Here is a 16,243-nt window from a genome sequence, read left to right on the forward strand (position 1 = left end):
TGAAGAGAGTAGGCTATCTTTTGAGAAGTGCAGCCAGTTTGGTTTTATTTCATAAGCACTTTTTCATTCCAGGTTTTTAATCTTTTCTGCTTCTCTGAGCCTAGATAGAAGTGGCCTAGTTTCATCTCCTCCCTTTGCTTTTCCTCATATGATTTAAGTCAGAAGTTGCTCCTGATAGGAATTACACTGCAAGAAAAATAGGTTTGTTTCTGGTTCTCCTCTTCCTTGTCTGGAATGTGAGGCAGCTCCAGGGCTGTAGCTGTATCCCTATCATAAGGCACTCTGCACTGTCCTGTAAACTGCAGATTGGTATGCAGATTATGATTAAAATCAGGGCTCTAGGATGAGAAGAAACAGGCAGAAAATGTCAAATTATAGTTTGATACTTAACCTACTCCTTCTTCACCATCTTGTCTTTCAGCAATGGTTTAACATGTATAAACCTATAACAATCAACACAACTCTTCTCTGTGAAGAAGCTGATTCCTTTGTAAACAAGCTGGACCCCAATAAGGTATTTAAAAGCAAGAACAAAACTCCAGTGATGAAAAAGAAACAACCCTCCCAGCCAGCAGGTGTCCAAAAGAACAATGCTAGCATGCCCTCCACCAAGACTTCCTCTCTAGCAGGGAATTATTCAAGGAAGCGAGACCCACAGATCTGACCCCAAAAAAAGCAAGAAACTTTGATGTTTTCTGGTGCAGAATCTCAGTGCTTCAAGAAAGCTCCATTTGTGTGAATAGGATGCAGGATTTGCATGAAATATAACCATAGGATCACAGAATCATAGAATACTCCAAGTTGGAATTGACCTATAAGGATCATCAACTCCAACACCTGGCTCTACGCAAGACCACTCAAAACAGCCATATCATTGTCCAGACACTTACTGAGCTCTGCCAAGCTTGGTGCCATGACCACTGCCCTGGGGATCCTGTTCTATGCCCACCACCTTCTAGTGAAGAACCTTTTCTTAACGTCCAGCTGCCCCTCCCCTGGCACAGCTCCATGCCGTTCCCTCAGGTCCTGTCACTGTCACACAGAGCAGAGCTCAGCACTGCCCTCCATTCCTGTAAGAAGCTGCAGCCGCCATGAGGCTCCTCTCAGCTCCTTTACTCTGGACTGAACCAACCAAGGGACCTCAGCCTCTCGTTGCCCTCTGGACCCTTCATGGGAGGGCTGTATTTCCAGGCAACTTGGATAACAAACCTTGAGACACTGATTTAATTCCCTCCTGTTTGCAGTATGTACTTTTCAGAGGGCATGAAGAAGCCCTTGATGTCACTGCTCTGTAGGGAACCTGTTATTCCTGTATATAACTACAGCAGTGAAATGAAAGTAAATGTAAGTCACTGTTACTTTAATAGATCACTCATGCTGAATTATGGAGTATATTTCTGTCGTTTCCTTTCAAAGTAAAGTGTTCTGACCTTGCATGCTATGGGAGCAGGCTGGAACCCACAGAACGAAGAGATATCTTCCACTTCAGACAGACTCAAACTCTGCATTTCCTGTGCTCCTTCCAGCTTCTGCTGATTCACACTACAGAGGAGCCCAAGGCTTCCACCTGTCTGTGTTGGCCTAGAGACATTTGCTCTACAGTCCATACCACTTCTTAGCCTTTGTACCATTTCTTTTCAGATAGTGAGGTCTGTATGATGTCCTTTCCAATTAGCCTGCCAGCAATCAGAACCTGCAAGGTCCTTCGCTGTCTCCACTATCTCCTCTTGTGGGAAATGCTAAGCTAGGGCAGCTGCTGGTGGGTCTTCTGTGTTAGGGTCCTGTAAGACAGGATGGCCCCTTGGTTTTCTATACTGGACATTTTCAGGGTAGAACTGCACTTTAGCACATTGATTTCTGATGTTCAGTTGCATACATTTCTATTACTTTTCTGTGCCTGTTTGTCCTCTTAGATGTGCTGAAACCACCTGGTAGCATGTTTTATGCCTAAGCAGGGAAATAAAAGTCACCATCTCCAAATCAGAGTTGATTACTTAAATAACAGCGTTTTTTTTAATTTATGCTCACATAATTACATAAGACCAACCTACCTCACAGGGATGTTGTGAGTCTTTTGCAAGTAAGTGTTTGTATGATCTTCAGGAAGATGAAGCCACCCTGTTAAGTGCTTAATAGTATTTTAATAAAGATTTAAATATTTTCCTCCAGAGTCATTGGGTATTTGAAATACCTTTGGGGGCACATGCACAAGGATGTACGTAACAGTAGGGTGTAGGTTGGATTGTTTTTGTTTCAATGCAGCAGAGAGTCTTTCACTGAGAAGCAATAAGTTACAGCATCTTTTAAGCTGGTCCCACCCTGAGCTGCGAAGACTCATCTGTGTGATAGCCTTTTTACTTCCATCCTATGTTCATTGCTCAAAATTTCTGCAGCCAGCATCTCTGGCTCTGACGGGGATGCTTTGCTGGCTTCTAGCATGCACTTACTGCAACCCACCCTTAATGGACATTGCTCAGAGACCCCAAGAGTTGCCTGACATCTGCCCTCCACCACCCTCTACATAAGAAAATCCTCCAGTGCTTTTTTGCCGTCTTAAACTGCTGAGTATCTTGTGTCTGGAGTAGCTGCTCTACTAATAAAAGGTGAACTCTAATGAGGAAACAGATACGGAACCTACCATCTAATCCCATGCCATAGTAATACTGTAGTGTGACATGAATGGTTGTTAAAGCCAGTAAATGCCGGTTTCTCTGTATAACAGTGATGATCTGTCAGTTCCTAGCCTTGTAGAGTTGTGTTGTGTCTCGGTAGTGTCCAGTCCTTGTACCGCAGTCATATCCCTGACATAAGTACCATACCATCTCCCATAAAGTTTGCCTTATGACCCAGCCTGGTGATAGGCTGATACTGCTGGTAGTACAGACAGTGCTGCAGATTTGCAAGGCTACTCCTTGCCCATTTCCTCATTCAGATGTATGTTGCAGAATTAACTCAAGAGCACAGTCATGTATTCCCATGTTTCTCTTACAATCAAAGTGGAGAACTGAGGGGTTTTTTTACATTTGGAGATACTGCCACAGAAGTTGTCTCAATCCTCTCATAAGGTTGTAGTTTAGTTAAAGTCTAAGCCATCAGTATTAATACATGTGGCTCCATCCCACCTGCACAGTACAAAACATCTAGCCTGTTCCCGTGAGGTTATGTCCAGCAAGGAAAACCCTCCAGTTAGTTTCTTTAGCCGGCTGTCCTTGCTTTTCTCTACAGACTCTCAAGGCCAGACTGAATGGCGCCTTTGGCAGCCTGATGAGTGGCTGGCAGTCCTGCCCATTGCCCACTGCAGGCGGCTGGAGCTGGATGATCTTCAAGGTCCCCTCCAACACAAGCCATGTTCTGATTCTTTGTGTTCTGACAAACTGGATAATAGTTAAGGTGGCAGATTAGCAAATGGAAACAAGTCTGAACCCCTGATGTAATATCAGTGCAATATCTACTATTTTTAGAAGAATATTCCAGATCAAAACTTCTTTGTTTCTACACAGTGTAGGTATTCCCTGATTTCCAATCAACTGGTTCTTCTCAGGTCTGCCCAGTGTCTCAGAGACCCTGTTTGTCTGGTTAAGCAGAATGTATTTATTTTGAGCTACTCTCTCATTTATCCCCATTTGCAGGGTGAGCAAAGCATGCACCTCACTTGGTGTCAATGCATGTGCCCACCCAGGCTTTGCTGTCAGGATGTTTCCTGGGAGTACATGGCCATCACAACGTGGAACTCTCAATGACTGTCTGTGTCTGTTCTTTCTCATTTCCATGCTCCTGGACGTGTTGATTGTGAATATCAATGAGGATTTTGTAGATTAAACCACCAGCAAGACTTCCCAGTACCGGAGCTACGAGTGGCACCCACCACCAGTGATTTCCAGCCCTAAAATGAAACACAGAAGAGGCATCCAGTGAGCCACATAGGAGCTGCTGCCCTGCTGCTGTGAGGTGAGCTGAGTGCTAGGGCTAAGCTTCGTGAGCAGAGGGGCCTGGTGCCATTTCACACACTCAACCACCCAGATGGCTTAAGTCAATTCTGTATCTGTCAGTCTAATAGCTGGAAGGAAGGTAACTTTTGCTATTGGCCTGGGAAAGTGGCTCAGCATGGTCTTCATGAAAATGAGCGGCTGAGACAGGACAGAGACTCTGCTAATGCCTTCACCATGGATAAAGCTGTGGTGTGAAACCATCTTGGATTCTAGAAAGTACAGTAGATTCAGACATTTAAATTTAGGAAGGCTGTTCAGCAATCCAGCTGCAAGTACTTGCTTTCTCATGAGCCAAATCATGGTCCTTCCAGTCACTGCAATAATCAGCTCAATCTCTAGCTAAGAGGTAGATTCTTCCTAGTTCCTAAACTGAGGCATCCAAATGCCAAGGTGAATCCTGTACTGGAGACTGCATATCCCAGGTTATGTGTACAGAAAGTATAGGTCTTCTCTATGCACAACATTTCCTCTCTGGGAAGGAGAACCCACTTGAGGGGCATTCATTCCAAGGAGAATTGTTTAACACAAGACTAATCCATTGGGAACCAGCCTTGCACTCCGGTTGTACACAGGCTCCATGACTATTATCTTGGGCTTTTCTCATTCCTATAGAGCTGTACAGTATGAAACCAAATCACTCACGTGAAGACATCGACTCCCCAGCCAGCAATTGCTGTGAAGATTCTTGGTGGCAGGTCCCGGGATGGGTTTATGGCGTAGCCTGTATTCATCCCCATCCCCATCCCGATGCCCAGAACCAGGATACCCGTGAGCAGAGCCTGTGTGCCTTTCAGGGCTCCATTATTATTCTCATCATAGATGACCAGAACGCCCAAGAACAACATAATCGTCGCCATGAACTGTAGGAGAAGGAAAAGGGAAACAAGTGAGGAGAGAAAGTGGCAAAGGCAGGAGGATCCCACTCAGCAAAGAGAGACTTTCCAGACTGACTGAGCAAGTGGGATGATCAAATCGTAAGGGACCCTAATGTTATTCCATCCTTGTAAGTGACTCTGAAAAAAAACACAAGTCATTTCCCAGTGAAAATGTGTCCACATCAACAACGAAAATATTCTAGAACTGACATAAGCTTCTTGGATCTGTCAGCAGCCTCCATCTTTCACGTTAGGGGCATATTTAAAGAACCTTTTGTTCAACAGACAAATAACGAGACAAATCTCATCATTCCTAGCAAGACTGATGGATTATATAGCTTGCTGCATCCACCCTGATAGGAATGAAGGTAGATAATGGATTCTTATCTGGGAAACAGCATATCCTGTCTGGGACAACACACTGTAGGCAATTACAGATCTGCAGCGCCTAAGACATCAGTGACAAATGTTTGTATAGAGATGATGACTCCTGTCTTTATCTGCTTCAGAAAATGCAGGACCTTGGACTGCTTGTAAAGATACCACTAGAGCAGGAACCCTGTAGCTCTTGGTAGCAGGTTTTCATTTTCACTTGGTTTCTTGTGCCTCAAGGCAACTGCACACTCACAGGAGGCAGCACAGTCAGATGGTCATATGCAGGATCTCCAGCTCTCACCATCCTCCTGACTGTACAGGCACAGCATCCTCAGCTCAGATACAAAAGCAAAAGCTTGTTGATCCCTTAACCCAGACCCCCCCAGCCCCATGGTTCTGTGCTGCTGCTCAGTGCTCAAGAAGCTTTGGACGCTACTGGTCAGGCACCTGCTTGGATGCTGAGCTGCTTGTAACAGAGAACAGAGTTGGTGACTGTGTCTGCGCATGTAGAGCTGAGTCCCTTGCCCAAGCCTGCACACAACAGCCATCCCCACTGACCTCTGTGAAAAAGCCCCCTGCTAAGGACATGTAGGGAGCGGGGTAAGTAGAGAAGATCGAGGCTGTGGCAGTTGGTCCTGTCACCGTGAAATTCCCCTTGGTGTAGTCATACAGTGCATCTAGGAGAGATGAGAATTACAGGAATAAGGACAGTGGCCTGCACAGAGTTCATCACACATTACACGTTCACAAGTCCACCCACTGCAGTCAGCAAAGACTCAAGGAGAGGCAATGAGAGATAGACAGGATGGAATCAGCACACCCCTTGAAGGGCACAGTCTCTGTGGTATCTGTCACCACAGACTTTAGCCTGCAGCTACTTCTTTATTCAGGCCACCTCCCTGCCCCTGCTCAGAGATACAGGGCTGGATGCTCCAGGTGCACTGAGTGGCCTCTATTTCTCAGAAAGTGAGGCGTGCTGGAGCCAACCAGTGTTGGGTCCTGTGCTCATAAACACGAGCCCTGGCCTTGAGCCATAAAGGTCTGGCCCATAATCCAAGAGGTCACGATTGCCACCCAGACATCACACTGGACAGAAAAGACTGTACCTGTTACCTGCCATTACCTGCTGTAACAGGAAACGTTTTTGATGAACTGTGAGTTGAGAATGAAAAGGTGCCCACAGTAACCCTGTGATATAGACATAACCATACCATAGTAGAGTCCAAAGATGGTGGCTGCTGCCAGAAAGGAGCCCAGGAACTGGCCAAGCAGATAAGCTGGAAGTTTTCTCCAGGGGAGGTTTCCAAAAACGCATTGAGTGAATGTGATGGCAGCATTCAGATGAGCTCCTGCAAAACCACAAAGGAGAGATGCATTGGCCCTATTGCACCTGATTTGGAGCATGCCCCATACCCCACATCCTAGAGCAGAGACTCAGACCTTGCTCCAGAACAGCAGTGTGGATGACCAACCACTTCAGGGGTCACAAAAAGCATCTTGAGACACAAATGAAGCCAAATCACAATGTCCAGGAGCCCCTACTGGCCCCAGTGCCTCCCTACTGCTGGCTGAGCTGACACCTCTTCTCCCTTGCTCAGCCCACTCCTCCCAGCATGTCTCGACAGCTTCTCAGGGGAGCTGAAAGCTGACTCTCTGCACAGAATAGACATCTCTGTGTCCTTGGACACCTCTGTGATCCAGAGGTTCAAGAGCAAGGTCTTACTTGCCTTAATTTTCTGCCCACTAGAGCCCTTAATCACTTAACTTGGTGCAAATGAATGCAGAAATTGCACAAGTCAAAGGTAATGCTCTGTCATGTGAAAGATATCACCCTATGGCCCTGAAGCACCACTTCCTGAAACACCACCCCCTGAGTTTGCAGGGGGGGTGCCTGGTGTGGGTGATAAGGAGAAAATTTCCATACTATTCCTTGTTGCAACATCAACAGTAAGCTTTCACTTGCAATAAATGATTTACTTCCCCGTGGGTCATGTTGGCAGCACGCTGACAAATCTCCTTATCTCCTGGGCCATGATCTGATGGCATAGCCCAAGTGCCTAACGTGGGCACTGCTGAAATGTAACTCCACTGACTGCAAGAGAGGTGATGGCTGCATCTCTGCCATTCTCCTGCCCCACTTGCCTCTGCTCATCCCCAACGATAAGCAGGAAGTCCCAGAATTACCCAGTGCATGTCCTGCCCTGCTTTGGCAGATCCCTGAGTGAACAGTGAGCTCTAATTCCTCTCATAAGCAATGTGGGAACATCTTTCTTTGCAGTCTGTCTGTTCTGTTTATTCTACATACTGGGCAGACCCATAACCCTGGCTCTGACAGCCAAGTTGTGCAGAAGAGCTACAGGAAACTCATGTGGACCATCAACCCGTGCACCCTCTCACTCAGCCCAGAGCACACGTTTGGAGTCAGCGTACTGTCAGTACACAAGGACTGTCCCTGCTGCTCCTGACCTGGCTGTGCATTGTGACCCCCTCAGAGCTGCCTCCCCTCCAAGGACTTGGCTGTGATCGCTGGATCACAAGGCTGACCCCACAACAGCTACGGTTCACCACACCTGTTCTGCTCCTCGGAAGAAGAGGGGCTGAAGGTTTGAATTTCTTTGCAGGAGAGACCAGAGCCCCTCCATGCAGTGCTATCACCCACTACTCTGCAACCACCCTGGAACTTGTGGCCTTCATAGACATAGAGACTATGCTCAGGTGTCTTACCAGAGATGCCTCCCGCTGCGTGGATCCCCATGGTGACCCCAATGCCAAATCCCACATTGATGCTCAGATACTGTCCAAATTTTCCTTTTCCCAATACTACTTGTGCCACAGAGGATAAGCCCAAGACCTAGTGCATAGAACATAAAGAGGGAAAGGGGTGTTAAAGTAATGTTGTTGCCATGATGGATTGAGTGTCCTTGTTGCTTTTTCTGCAATACCAATAATCCTTCAAAAATGGGAAGAGTTTAAGGTGCCTGTGGCCAGGAGATCAAGTGAAAATGATCCCTTCTCTCCAAAAACTGAGCAGGAGCTTGAGTACCCCTTACTGGTACACATTCCATCACACCAATCCCCTATGTTTTGCTCTAGTCTTCATTTGACATTAGGAAACAAAACCCAGACACGATGCCCAAGGTGCACACAGGGTGGCACGTTGTTCTTGGAGCTACGAGCCAGGGGACCTTCATCACAGCCACCCCAACACAGGGGCCCCTGCTGTATGGAAGCAGGGTGGGCAAGTTCTTGTCATCTTTCCTTTCCTGCTGTGCAGTTTATTGACCAGAGAAAAAGTAGTTTAGGCAACACGCAGCTGTTTGCCAAACTCAGCTCTAATTTTGGTAACCTGTTTCAACCAAAACCTAGGAAATGAATTCCGGTTGAAGGTTTTGACATGCATACTTTTCACTTTGAAAACAACAAGTTTCAATATTTTTGTAGTGACTGAAACTGGAAAATAAAGTAAAAAGAAACGCAAACACTCTCCAGCAGGAAAGGACATATTTAAGAAATTGCTCTGGCCGTAAGATTAATTCCGTTTCAGTCATCCAGTGTGGTCAGAGGTCGGAAAAATCAGTTCTTGCACAGTTGTAATACTCAGATCTGGAGAAGGACAAAGCTCCCCTTGAGGTCTCTGCATCTCCAACCCCGCAGGGCTTGGAAAGCATATCCTGTACCATCTAACTTCTGCTCTGGCCCGTCCTGCTTTGATTTGAGTCTTTACTGGCTGCTGTGCATGGATTCAACTTTTATCTCATGTGTCTGCTCTCCCTTACAGACATCTCCCAAATCCACTGCCCCACAGAGACTCTGCTCTTATCTCCCTTGTGTACACAGACCACACTCTGTGTTCTGCACAGGGCTGCTGCCTCAGCGTGGGACCTCCTCTCTATCCCTGATGTCCCTCAGCAGCTGCAAACCACTTACAAAAACTCTGCTGACTCATTTCTGAGTTTTTCCAAAGCCAGATCCGTAAGACAAATGCACAAAGCTCAGGTCTGGCAGGATGGTATGCGGTGCAAGGAGGGCAGGGCAGGAGCCCTGGCTATTAGAGCTCAACAACACTATCCCGGGGAAAAAATAAACAAATAAAAGTCAGGACAGGGCAGAGAATCTATTTTTCAGCACAGACCCAAACCTCTGGTCACCTGTTCTCACAGACACAAAGTAGACATTTTTTTCCTGCCTCTCCATTCTTCAGGCCATTTACTTCTGATGCTTTATTCCCTCCTTTAGGAAAATCACTTATTCATTACAAGAGTCCTTGTCTGTATACCATCCTTCCAACAAAACCCAGCCAGGACTCCAAGGGATGCAACCAGCACATTTCCAGCTGCACTGAGGACCATGGAGCTGCTGAAGGTCAGATGCTGTCCCTCCTCCTGTTCTGTTCCCTTATGGGGCTCAGTGAGGAAAGAGCTCACATGGGATAAGAGCTCTAAAATCTCCCTTGGACTTTCCTACTGCAAAGGATTGTATCCTCCCTATACTGAATGCCCTGGCAGGGCCCCTCAGACTTGTTCTTTATGACCCAGGGCATCCAGCCACTGAAGAAAAGAAAGGGAGCAGAAAGGCAAATGGTTTGCTCAGCTCAGCTGGGGAGTCACAGCAATCTGCACTCTGACTTCCATTGTGTGCAAAACTACCTGTGTGGCAGGAGTGAACCTCAAGGGGCAGGACGTGCAGTAAGATGTGATAGGAAGAAAGCATCCTTTGCACATACAGTCCTTGCCAAAGGAAATAAGGAATGACGTCTGTGAGGACAGGTGTGTCTGAGGGCCCCCATGCTCACACTAACTTTATCTTCCTCCTCTACAAATGACTTAAAGTATGAGTTATTTGGATTATTCCCCATTCTCTATCTGGCCCTAAGTGCTGCTCTCAAAGCAGAAGTTCTATAGGTGAAGACCAGGTGTGGTAAATTGGCACTAGACCTTTGCAGAGAGGAAATCTTGTTCTGCTATGCACAAAGGCTCTAAACTTGGTGGGCACATCACTGCTAACAGAGATGGATTATGACTGCAAAACCTGCCTTCCTCACCCTCTTCCCCTAAGTACCTCCAAGCAGCCCAAAGGCTCAAAACCACTTCACTTCTATGTGTAACAGATACCGCAAGCAAGGGGAGAGTTTCTGTATGACAGAAGCACCATTCATTTGCCAGCACATAACAGCTGTAAGCAGAATCCTGGCTGTAGGCCATGTGCTGCAGGCACCTGCTCAGACCACCCCATTCTTTCCATCATGGCTTGAAGAAAAGCATCAGCATCAGCTGCAGCATCACCAGAGGATAACAGCCTGTTGCTGAGCAGCCCTGAGGATGTGATAGGAAACCTCAGACCTTACAGCTTTCTGCTGCAAATGCTGCTTTCACTCGTGCTGCACACACACACATCAGGGCACACCTCCTCCTTACCATCAGCACGTACGTTCCCAGTGCTTCTGCCAGCAGCTCCCTGACGGAGCTGTTATGGATTGTCAGCCTCTTCTGAATCTTCTTCAGCATTTTGCTCTCTGGCTCCAGCCTGCAGCTGTGCAGAAGATCCTGTTGTGACAGCACACTTCATTGCACTGAGCTGTTACCCTTTGAAACCTGGCACCCTCCCTTCACCCTCGGACACCTTCATTCATTTGGTTAAAGATGAACAACCCAATAAAGTAGCTGCAAGCTTCAACGCTTCCACACACAGACACCGTCCTTTTAAAACTAAATGGTGAGCATGCAGTGTTTCTGCCAGCAGAGTGCTGCAATCTCTTGAGGCACCTTCAGCCTCACCATGTGCCACAGCACAGGCCCCACATTCCTGTTTCCCCCTCTACCTCTTGTTTCCCTCTGCTTATCCCCCTGCCTACTAATTGCTCCTTCCTGCCCACTGTCAGTTGGCTCTAAAACCCTGCAGATCACCCTTTGCTTTGTGTCCTTTCAAACACACTGAAGTCTCAATACCTTTTCTTATGACCTGGGCCTGACTTTTGGTTGATTTTCTCCACCCTTCTCTTAACCTGCAGCTTCTCAGTGTTTTTCTGTAAGGGATGCTCTGGAAGAGCCACCAGCAGCTGCCCTGGTGGGGACAGAGCACTCAGCCCACACCATGTGCCTCTCACCACTGCCTGCCCTCTTACAGGACTTGTTCCACAAGATTGAGGCATTAATTTTTTCACCTAAAAGGGTTCCTCGGAATGTCAGATGGAATATGCAAGAATCTTTTAGTTTAGTTTTGTTCTGTTTTAATACATTTGCATTCATCAAATGAAGGCAGCCTGCTAATGAGACGAAAATAATGAAACCATTCTGTGAGTCCCTTAGGGCAGAGTACCATCATACAAAACCAAAATATGTGAAACTGAACCTGTCAGCCTCCTCTTTATCGTCAGCAGAGAAAAACAGACAGCTCCAAAAGGCAATCCATCCCCACCTAAAATAAGCATCTGAGGCCAAGTCTGTGAGTCAGACCAGCAGTTGGCTGGTGTCTGTAGTGGGAAACCTGCAGAGGTGCACAGCAAGAGGGGAGATGGGCTGCCCCAGCTGTCTGCACCCAGCTGAGGTGGCCTGGTGAGTCAGACAGGGGCTGGGAGCAGAGCTGCAGTCACCCAGCGCAGCTTGTTCATGTTTGCCTGGCTTCTCTCACCTGCAGGGATGGCAAGGGGCTCTGAGGTCACCAAAAAGCCCCCTCCCAGTATGAACATCTCCTCTTCCCTTTCATGACCTGACTTGTCTCCATTTCAGGTGTAAGGGCTTTTTGCTCCTATTTCTGGTGGAAGCCTTTTACCAGACCTTTAGTCTGTGAAGATTCTTCTAACTCCCAGCCAAGTCCTCAGAATCATATTCCAACCACGCTCATGTGCCAGCATCAGCCCAGCACAGTCATAAGTTAACTCTTCTTACAAGCACCATCCTACAAGGTTTTCCTGTAAGCTGTATCAGAACAGCACGCTCTCTCTCAGCTCCATTCAGCTCCTGATGCTTACCTTGACTTAATCACCTGTTGAAACTTCACTCAGTGTTGGCTCTCTGCAAACATACGACGTTTTCCATCACACGTTAAGCCACCACTTGCTAACATAAATCCATTTTCTTCCTTAGGGCAGGTACGCTTCCAACGCTAGTAGTAGAGGTCTCAGTTTGGAGAGGAAGGTCTCAGCAGAGCATTTTGGTATAGTCGAGGCCCACCTATTGTACTGGTATAGACACAAATCATGGTGAAGAGCCAGGCTAACCACTCCCCTGGTTTGGATGAGCCCCCATAGACTCCAATGCTGTCACACTTCCACAAGGAGAAACTGTTCTCGCTTGGTTTGACAGCGCACATTTCCTCTGCACTCAGGAGCTCATTTATCTCTTAATTGTGCTAATCAACAGCTGGCACACTGCCAGTCCATTAGCCCTGCTGGTGGAGTATTAACTTCTCCCCAGAGAATGAGAGGAGCCTGGCAGACAGCACAGCAGAGGAGCTCCTCACAGCGGATAAGAACAGCTGACTACTCCACCAGACCAAGGGAAGGTGCCAGGGTTAGCTCTGGCACCAAGACTTCTCCAGGCACCCTTAGGAATCAAGGCAGAGCCCTGACCCCAGTGGGAGGAAGGGGCTGCTGGGCCATTTGTCTATTACAGCATCCGGGCTGCATGCACAATGCATCAGTGGGAGGTCAAAAGTTGAAGCAGCTTCCCTGACCTCAGGAAAGCTGAATTAGGCATGGCTACATCTCAGACTTGTACAGCACTGGTACTACCTGAGCTGCAACAGCTGCCTCTTGGCATACCTCGAAGCACTGTCACTCTATGGCCTCCCACCTAATGATTAGGGTTCATCTCCTCCTCTGCAGATGGCAGACACTGAGACACCTGGTATCGATCTCCCAGTAGATGAGTTTACTCTCCAAATATTAGCGCCATTCCCACCTCCAGGACACCAGCATCCACCTTCTGCATCACCAGACCTAAGGGGACTTATCCAACCAGCTCCCCATGAAGCACAGCCCACTTCCAGCTCCTCTCCCAGTCACTGCTTTCCCCACTGCAGTTTGTGACCCCCACTCCTGGTACAATCATTGCCCAGCAGATCATGGCACGTGACCTATTTTCATTCTCTTCATGGGCCCCTCTGTGTAAAATAAGAACAGGTCTTACCATGCCAGGTAGGGCTGAGAACTGAGGACAGAGGGATGCGGCTCTATATGAGTGGGAACTTGCTCCAGTAAACAGTCCTTCTTCTTACTCTTCAAGAGAATGGTGCCGGGGATTACAGACTCCCTGCTTCAGACTGCTAAAGCTCACTCATCCAGACATAATCTGCAGGGTGGTTGTGTCAGCAGGAGAGGAATTACTTGATTTCCACTGCTCATTAAGGAGAGAGTATGGCAGCCTGGGAATGGGTGGCATGGGGTTCTACCAACCCACTTGTTGGATAACAAAGTGGAGGTCACCAGAGTTCTGTCCCCACCCTGCTTAACTCTCTGCTATGGTGGGCTGCCATCCCCTCCTGCCCTCCGTCTGGCTTTTCAAGCAGAGCTGAGTCATTTTTTACATGCTGTAGAGCATGGTGATTTGTGTGACCACACAGTTTTCCTCCTGGACAAAGCCTTTGACGACTCATATTTTAACAGAGAACAAAACCAGGGTACAGTGACACCTGCACCAGTGGTATCATGATGCCATGGTACCACATATCAGTGATGACCATGGGAGACTTAGCTAGGACTTCAACCAAGGTCATGCCAGATCACCTTCTGCTGTCAACCAGCAGTCACTGCTCATGCTGACACACACCTGAGGGCACCATATCTCCACAGCCTGTTCAGGGCTGGGCTACCACCATGTCCATGTGTGTGCCATCAGCCCCTGCCCACCCTCGTCCCACTGCAGCGTTCCCCCCAGCCCCATGGGGAGAGCTGAGAGCTCTGAGGATTCAAACATTCCTGCTGAGCTTTCAGCTCAGTTCTGTTTTCAATCCGAAGATAAGACAAAAGCAGGAAAACCTCGAGGTTCACAGGTCATCATCATGCTGGAGATAAGAGGAACCTGGCTTTTTCCTGTGAACGCCCATGCTCTGAAAGACAGAGATTAAAGGTGAAAAGATGCAGGCTGAGGGAGAGACTCAGTGAACTGAATGAGAGGTGAGAAAGTAACTGGTGATGTTCATCAGAGCCCACACTGCAGCTCAGATTTTATGCACTTGGGAGTAAGACCATTTTTATCTATACCCAAAGAAACAGAATTCATTTTACAGGACTCCTCACCTTCAAATGGAGATAACGCCTGGTTTCTTCTGCCAGAGGCTATATTTCATTTGGGGACAGAGAAACAAAGAGTTTCTGTAACTAATTTTCGTGTATAAAATACACTGTCGAGCACCGGGAGGTGGCTGGATGGCATGTAGGCAGTCTCCAGGAGTCTGGTTATGCTCAGCTCTGAGGAATTTGCAGTTCAATTAGAAACTGAAGATTAGACTGCAAGAGAAGAAGAAGGAACCAATTTGTTTTGAAGACAGACCTAAATGCAGCTGTAGTCCTAACATCCCCAGGCCCCTTGTTGCCAGCAGCAGAAAGTGTGTTATCTTTTATGACACCCACCAAAGTGTCAATCACCATCCAGTGCTGGCATGATTCACACCAGCAGCAAGCAATGCCTGCCACCAGGGATCTGTCTTTACTATCTCCATAGGGATGGAATGCCTGGGAAATGGGTGGCCAAGGTGGCTTTCTCACATCTGCCCCAGCCTAGAGGGCTGCTGGCAGCACAGACGTGAAGGAATCCAAAGGAAACCCCCGATAAGCTCTCACTATCACAGTGAGGAGATGCCACAAATTCCTTGAAGACATGCACAAATCCCCTTGGACTCTGCCCAGCTTCTCCCAGCATCCCAGTGAGCTCTACAGGCATTGTAAAACAGTGGAGGTCTGGTTCTATATTGGCCTAACCCCATCATCCTTATGCCTTCCCCTTGGAGAAAGGCAGAGGCTCTGTTCCCTTCTCCTGGTGTGAACACGTGAAAGCTGTCTGGAGCCATCTCAGGGTGGGTTTGTGCAGATGTGATGGGCACCTGATCCCAGCACAGCCTCCAGATCTGCCACAAGGCCAGCACGCTGCCAAACCACAGTAGGTCTGCGAGCCCAGAAAATGCATGTGTCAAACTACAACATGAGCCACAGTGTTATGGAGGGAAAAATCCATCAAGGGCTGTTAAGCACAGGTGCCCCTCTACCATAGGTGGTCTCTAAGTTGTGAACTATTGGAGACTACAACAAAATTCCAGGAAAATACTTTTATTTTCCTATTCACACACTCTCTTCCCATCATACTTAAGAATTACTCCATGAGTACAAGCATCCTGCACGACCACTGCCTGGCTAACACTGGGTCCATTGGAAAAGGTTGTCCATCACTCTGGTTACAGGAACAGAAGATCATCATCCTTTATCAGCATGCTGTTGAATTGCTGAGTTAACCTGAAGAGAGATGCTCTTCCTTTGAAGAAGCAAAGGGAAAATCTTATGAGTGGCAATTTTGTATTTATCATATATAGCCATAGGTGGTTTGGGAGAGATGCCTAAGCTCAGGATGATCTGTTTTGGATACAGCTGGGTTCTCAGAACGTGTTTCTTCAAACATGCTTTTTACACTCTTAGTTATTTCTACCATACAACCACACCACATTCATTGGACCCCGAGTGGTTTGGAAGTACCACTAAAATATCTATCAAAATGCCTTGTTCCCATCAGCAACAATGTGATGAAAGAACTCCTTCCTTGATCATCATCTGTGCAGAACGAGAAATGAGCCAGCAATGACAAAAACATGTTTTGTTCTAGGTTGTCAGCATCAAGGAAAAAATGTGTTCATAATTTACGTTTGTTGATTAAGATTTGCTAACAGGATAACTAGATCAATCAAGACAAAGAAACTGAGGTTAGTAAGTCATAATCGCCTTTAAGTTCTCAACAGACTGACCCTAATCTGTGCTCCAGGGTCAAAGTCTAAAGTATTCTGTCTTCACGTCTATATCAG

The 16,243-nt window shown here is 47.3% G+C and overlaps 2 protein-coding genes across 3 annotated transcripts in view; one reads left to right on the forward strand and one right to left on the reverse strand.

Annotated features, from left to right (window-relative positions):
* Window positions 1-10,912, forward strand: part of TPGS2 (tubulin polyglutamylase complex subunit 2) — a 30,889-nt gene extending 19,977 nt beyond the window's left edge. The window contains exons 7-8 of one of the 2 annotated variants that reach the window (XM_015848263.2): window positions 422-3,948; window positions 9,476-10,912. In XM_015848263.2, coding sequence (XP_015703749.1) covers window positions 422-664 — 243 coding nt within the window. In that variant the 3' untranslated portion in view covers window positions 665-3,948; window positions 9,476-10,912. Of the gene's footprint in view, window positions 1-421; window positions 3,949-9,475 lie in introns of those variants that run through there. The other variant, XM_015848264.2, reaches the window with a different exon arrangement.
* Window positions 3,437-13,651, reverse strand: LOC107305742 (aquaporin-7-like). The gene is made up of 8 exons (XM_015848267.2): window positions 13,366-13,651; window positions 12,207-12,416; window positions 10,654-10,768; window positions 7,964-8,090; window positions 6,451-6,588; window positions 5,798-5,916; window positions 4,632-4,849; window positions 3,437-3,883 (listed from the first exon to the last, which is right to left on the reverse strand). Exons 3-8 carry the CDS (start codon window positions 10,741-10,743, stop codon window positions 3,718-3,720), a joined length of 858 nt encoding a protein of 285 aa, XP_015703753.1. The 5' UTR covers window positions 10,744-10,768; window positions 12,207-12,416; window positions 13,366-13,651; the 3' UTR covers window positions 3,437-3,717.
* Between the last annotated feature and the right edge of the window lie 2,592 nt (window positions 13,652-16,243).

This window comes from Coturnix japonica, chromosome Z, assembly GCF_001577835.2.
Source record: "Coturnix japonica isolate 7356 chromosome Z, Coturnix japonica 2.1, whole genome shotgun sequence".
Lineage (NCBI taxonomy): Eukaryota > Metazoa > Chordata > Aves > Galliformes > Phasianidae > Coturnix > Coturnix japonica.

What these genes read in the sequence shown, in the direction of transcription:
- LOC107305742 (XM_015848267.2), bottom strand. Translation starts at nt 10,743, where the DNA reads ATGCTGAAGAAGATTCAGAAGAGGCTGACAATCCATAACAGCTCCGTC. An exon ending in TGGGAACGTACGTGCTGATG is followed by an intron (nt 8,091 to 10,653) that starts GTAAGGAGGAGG and finishes TCTATGCACTAG; the next exon opens with GTCTTGGGCTTATCCTCTGT. An exon ending in TGGGGAGTCGATGTCTTCAC is followed by an intron (nt 3,884 to 4,631) that starts GTGAGTGATTTG and finishes GTTTCATTTTAG; the next exon opens with GGCTGGAAATCACTGGTGGT.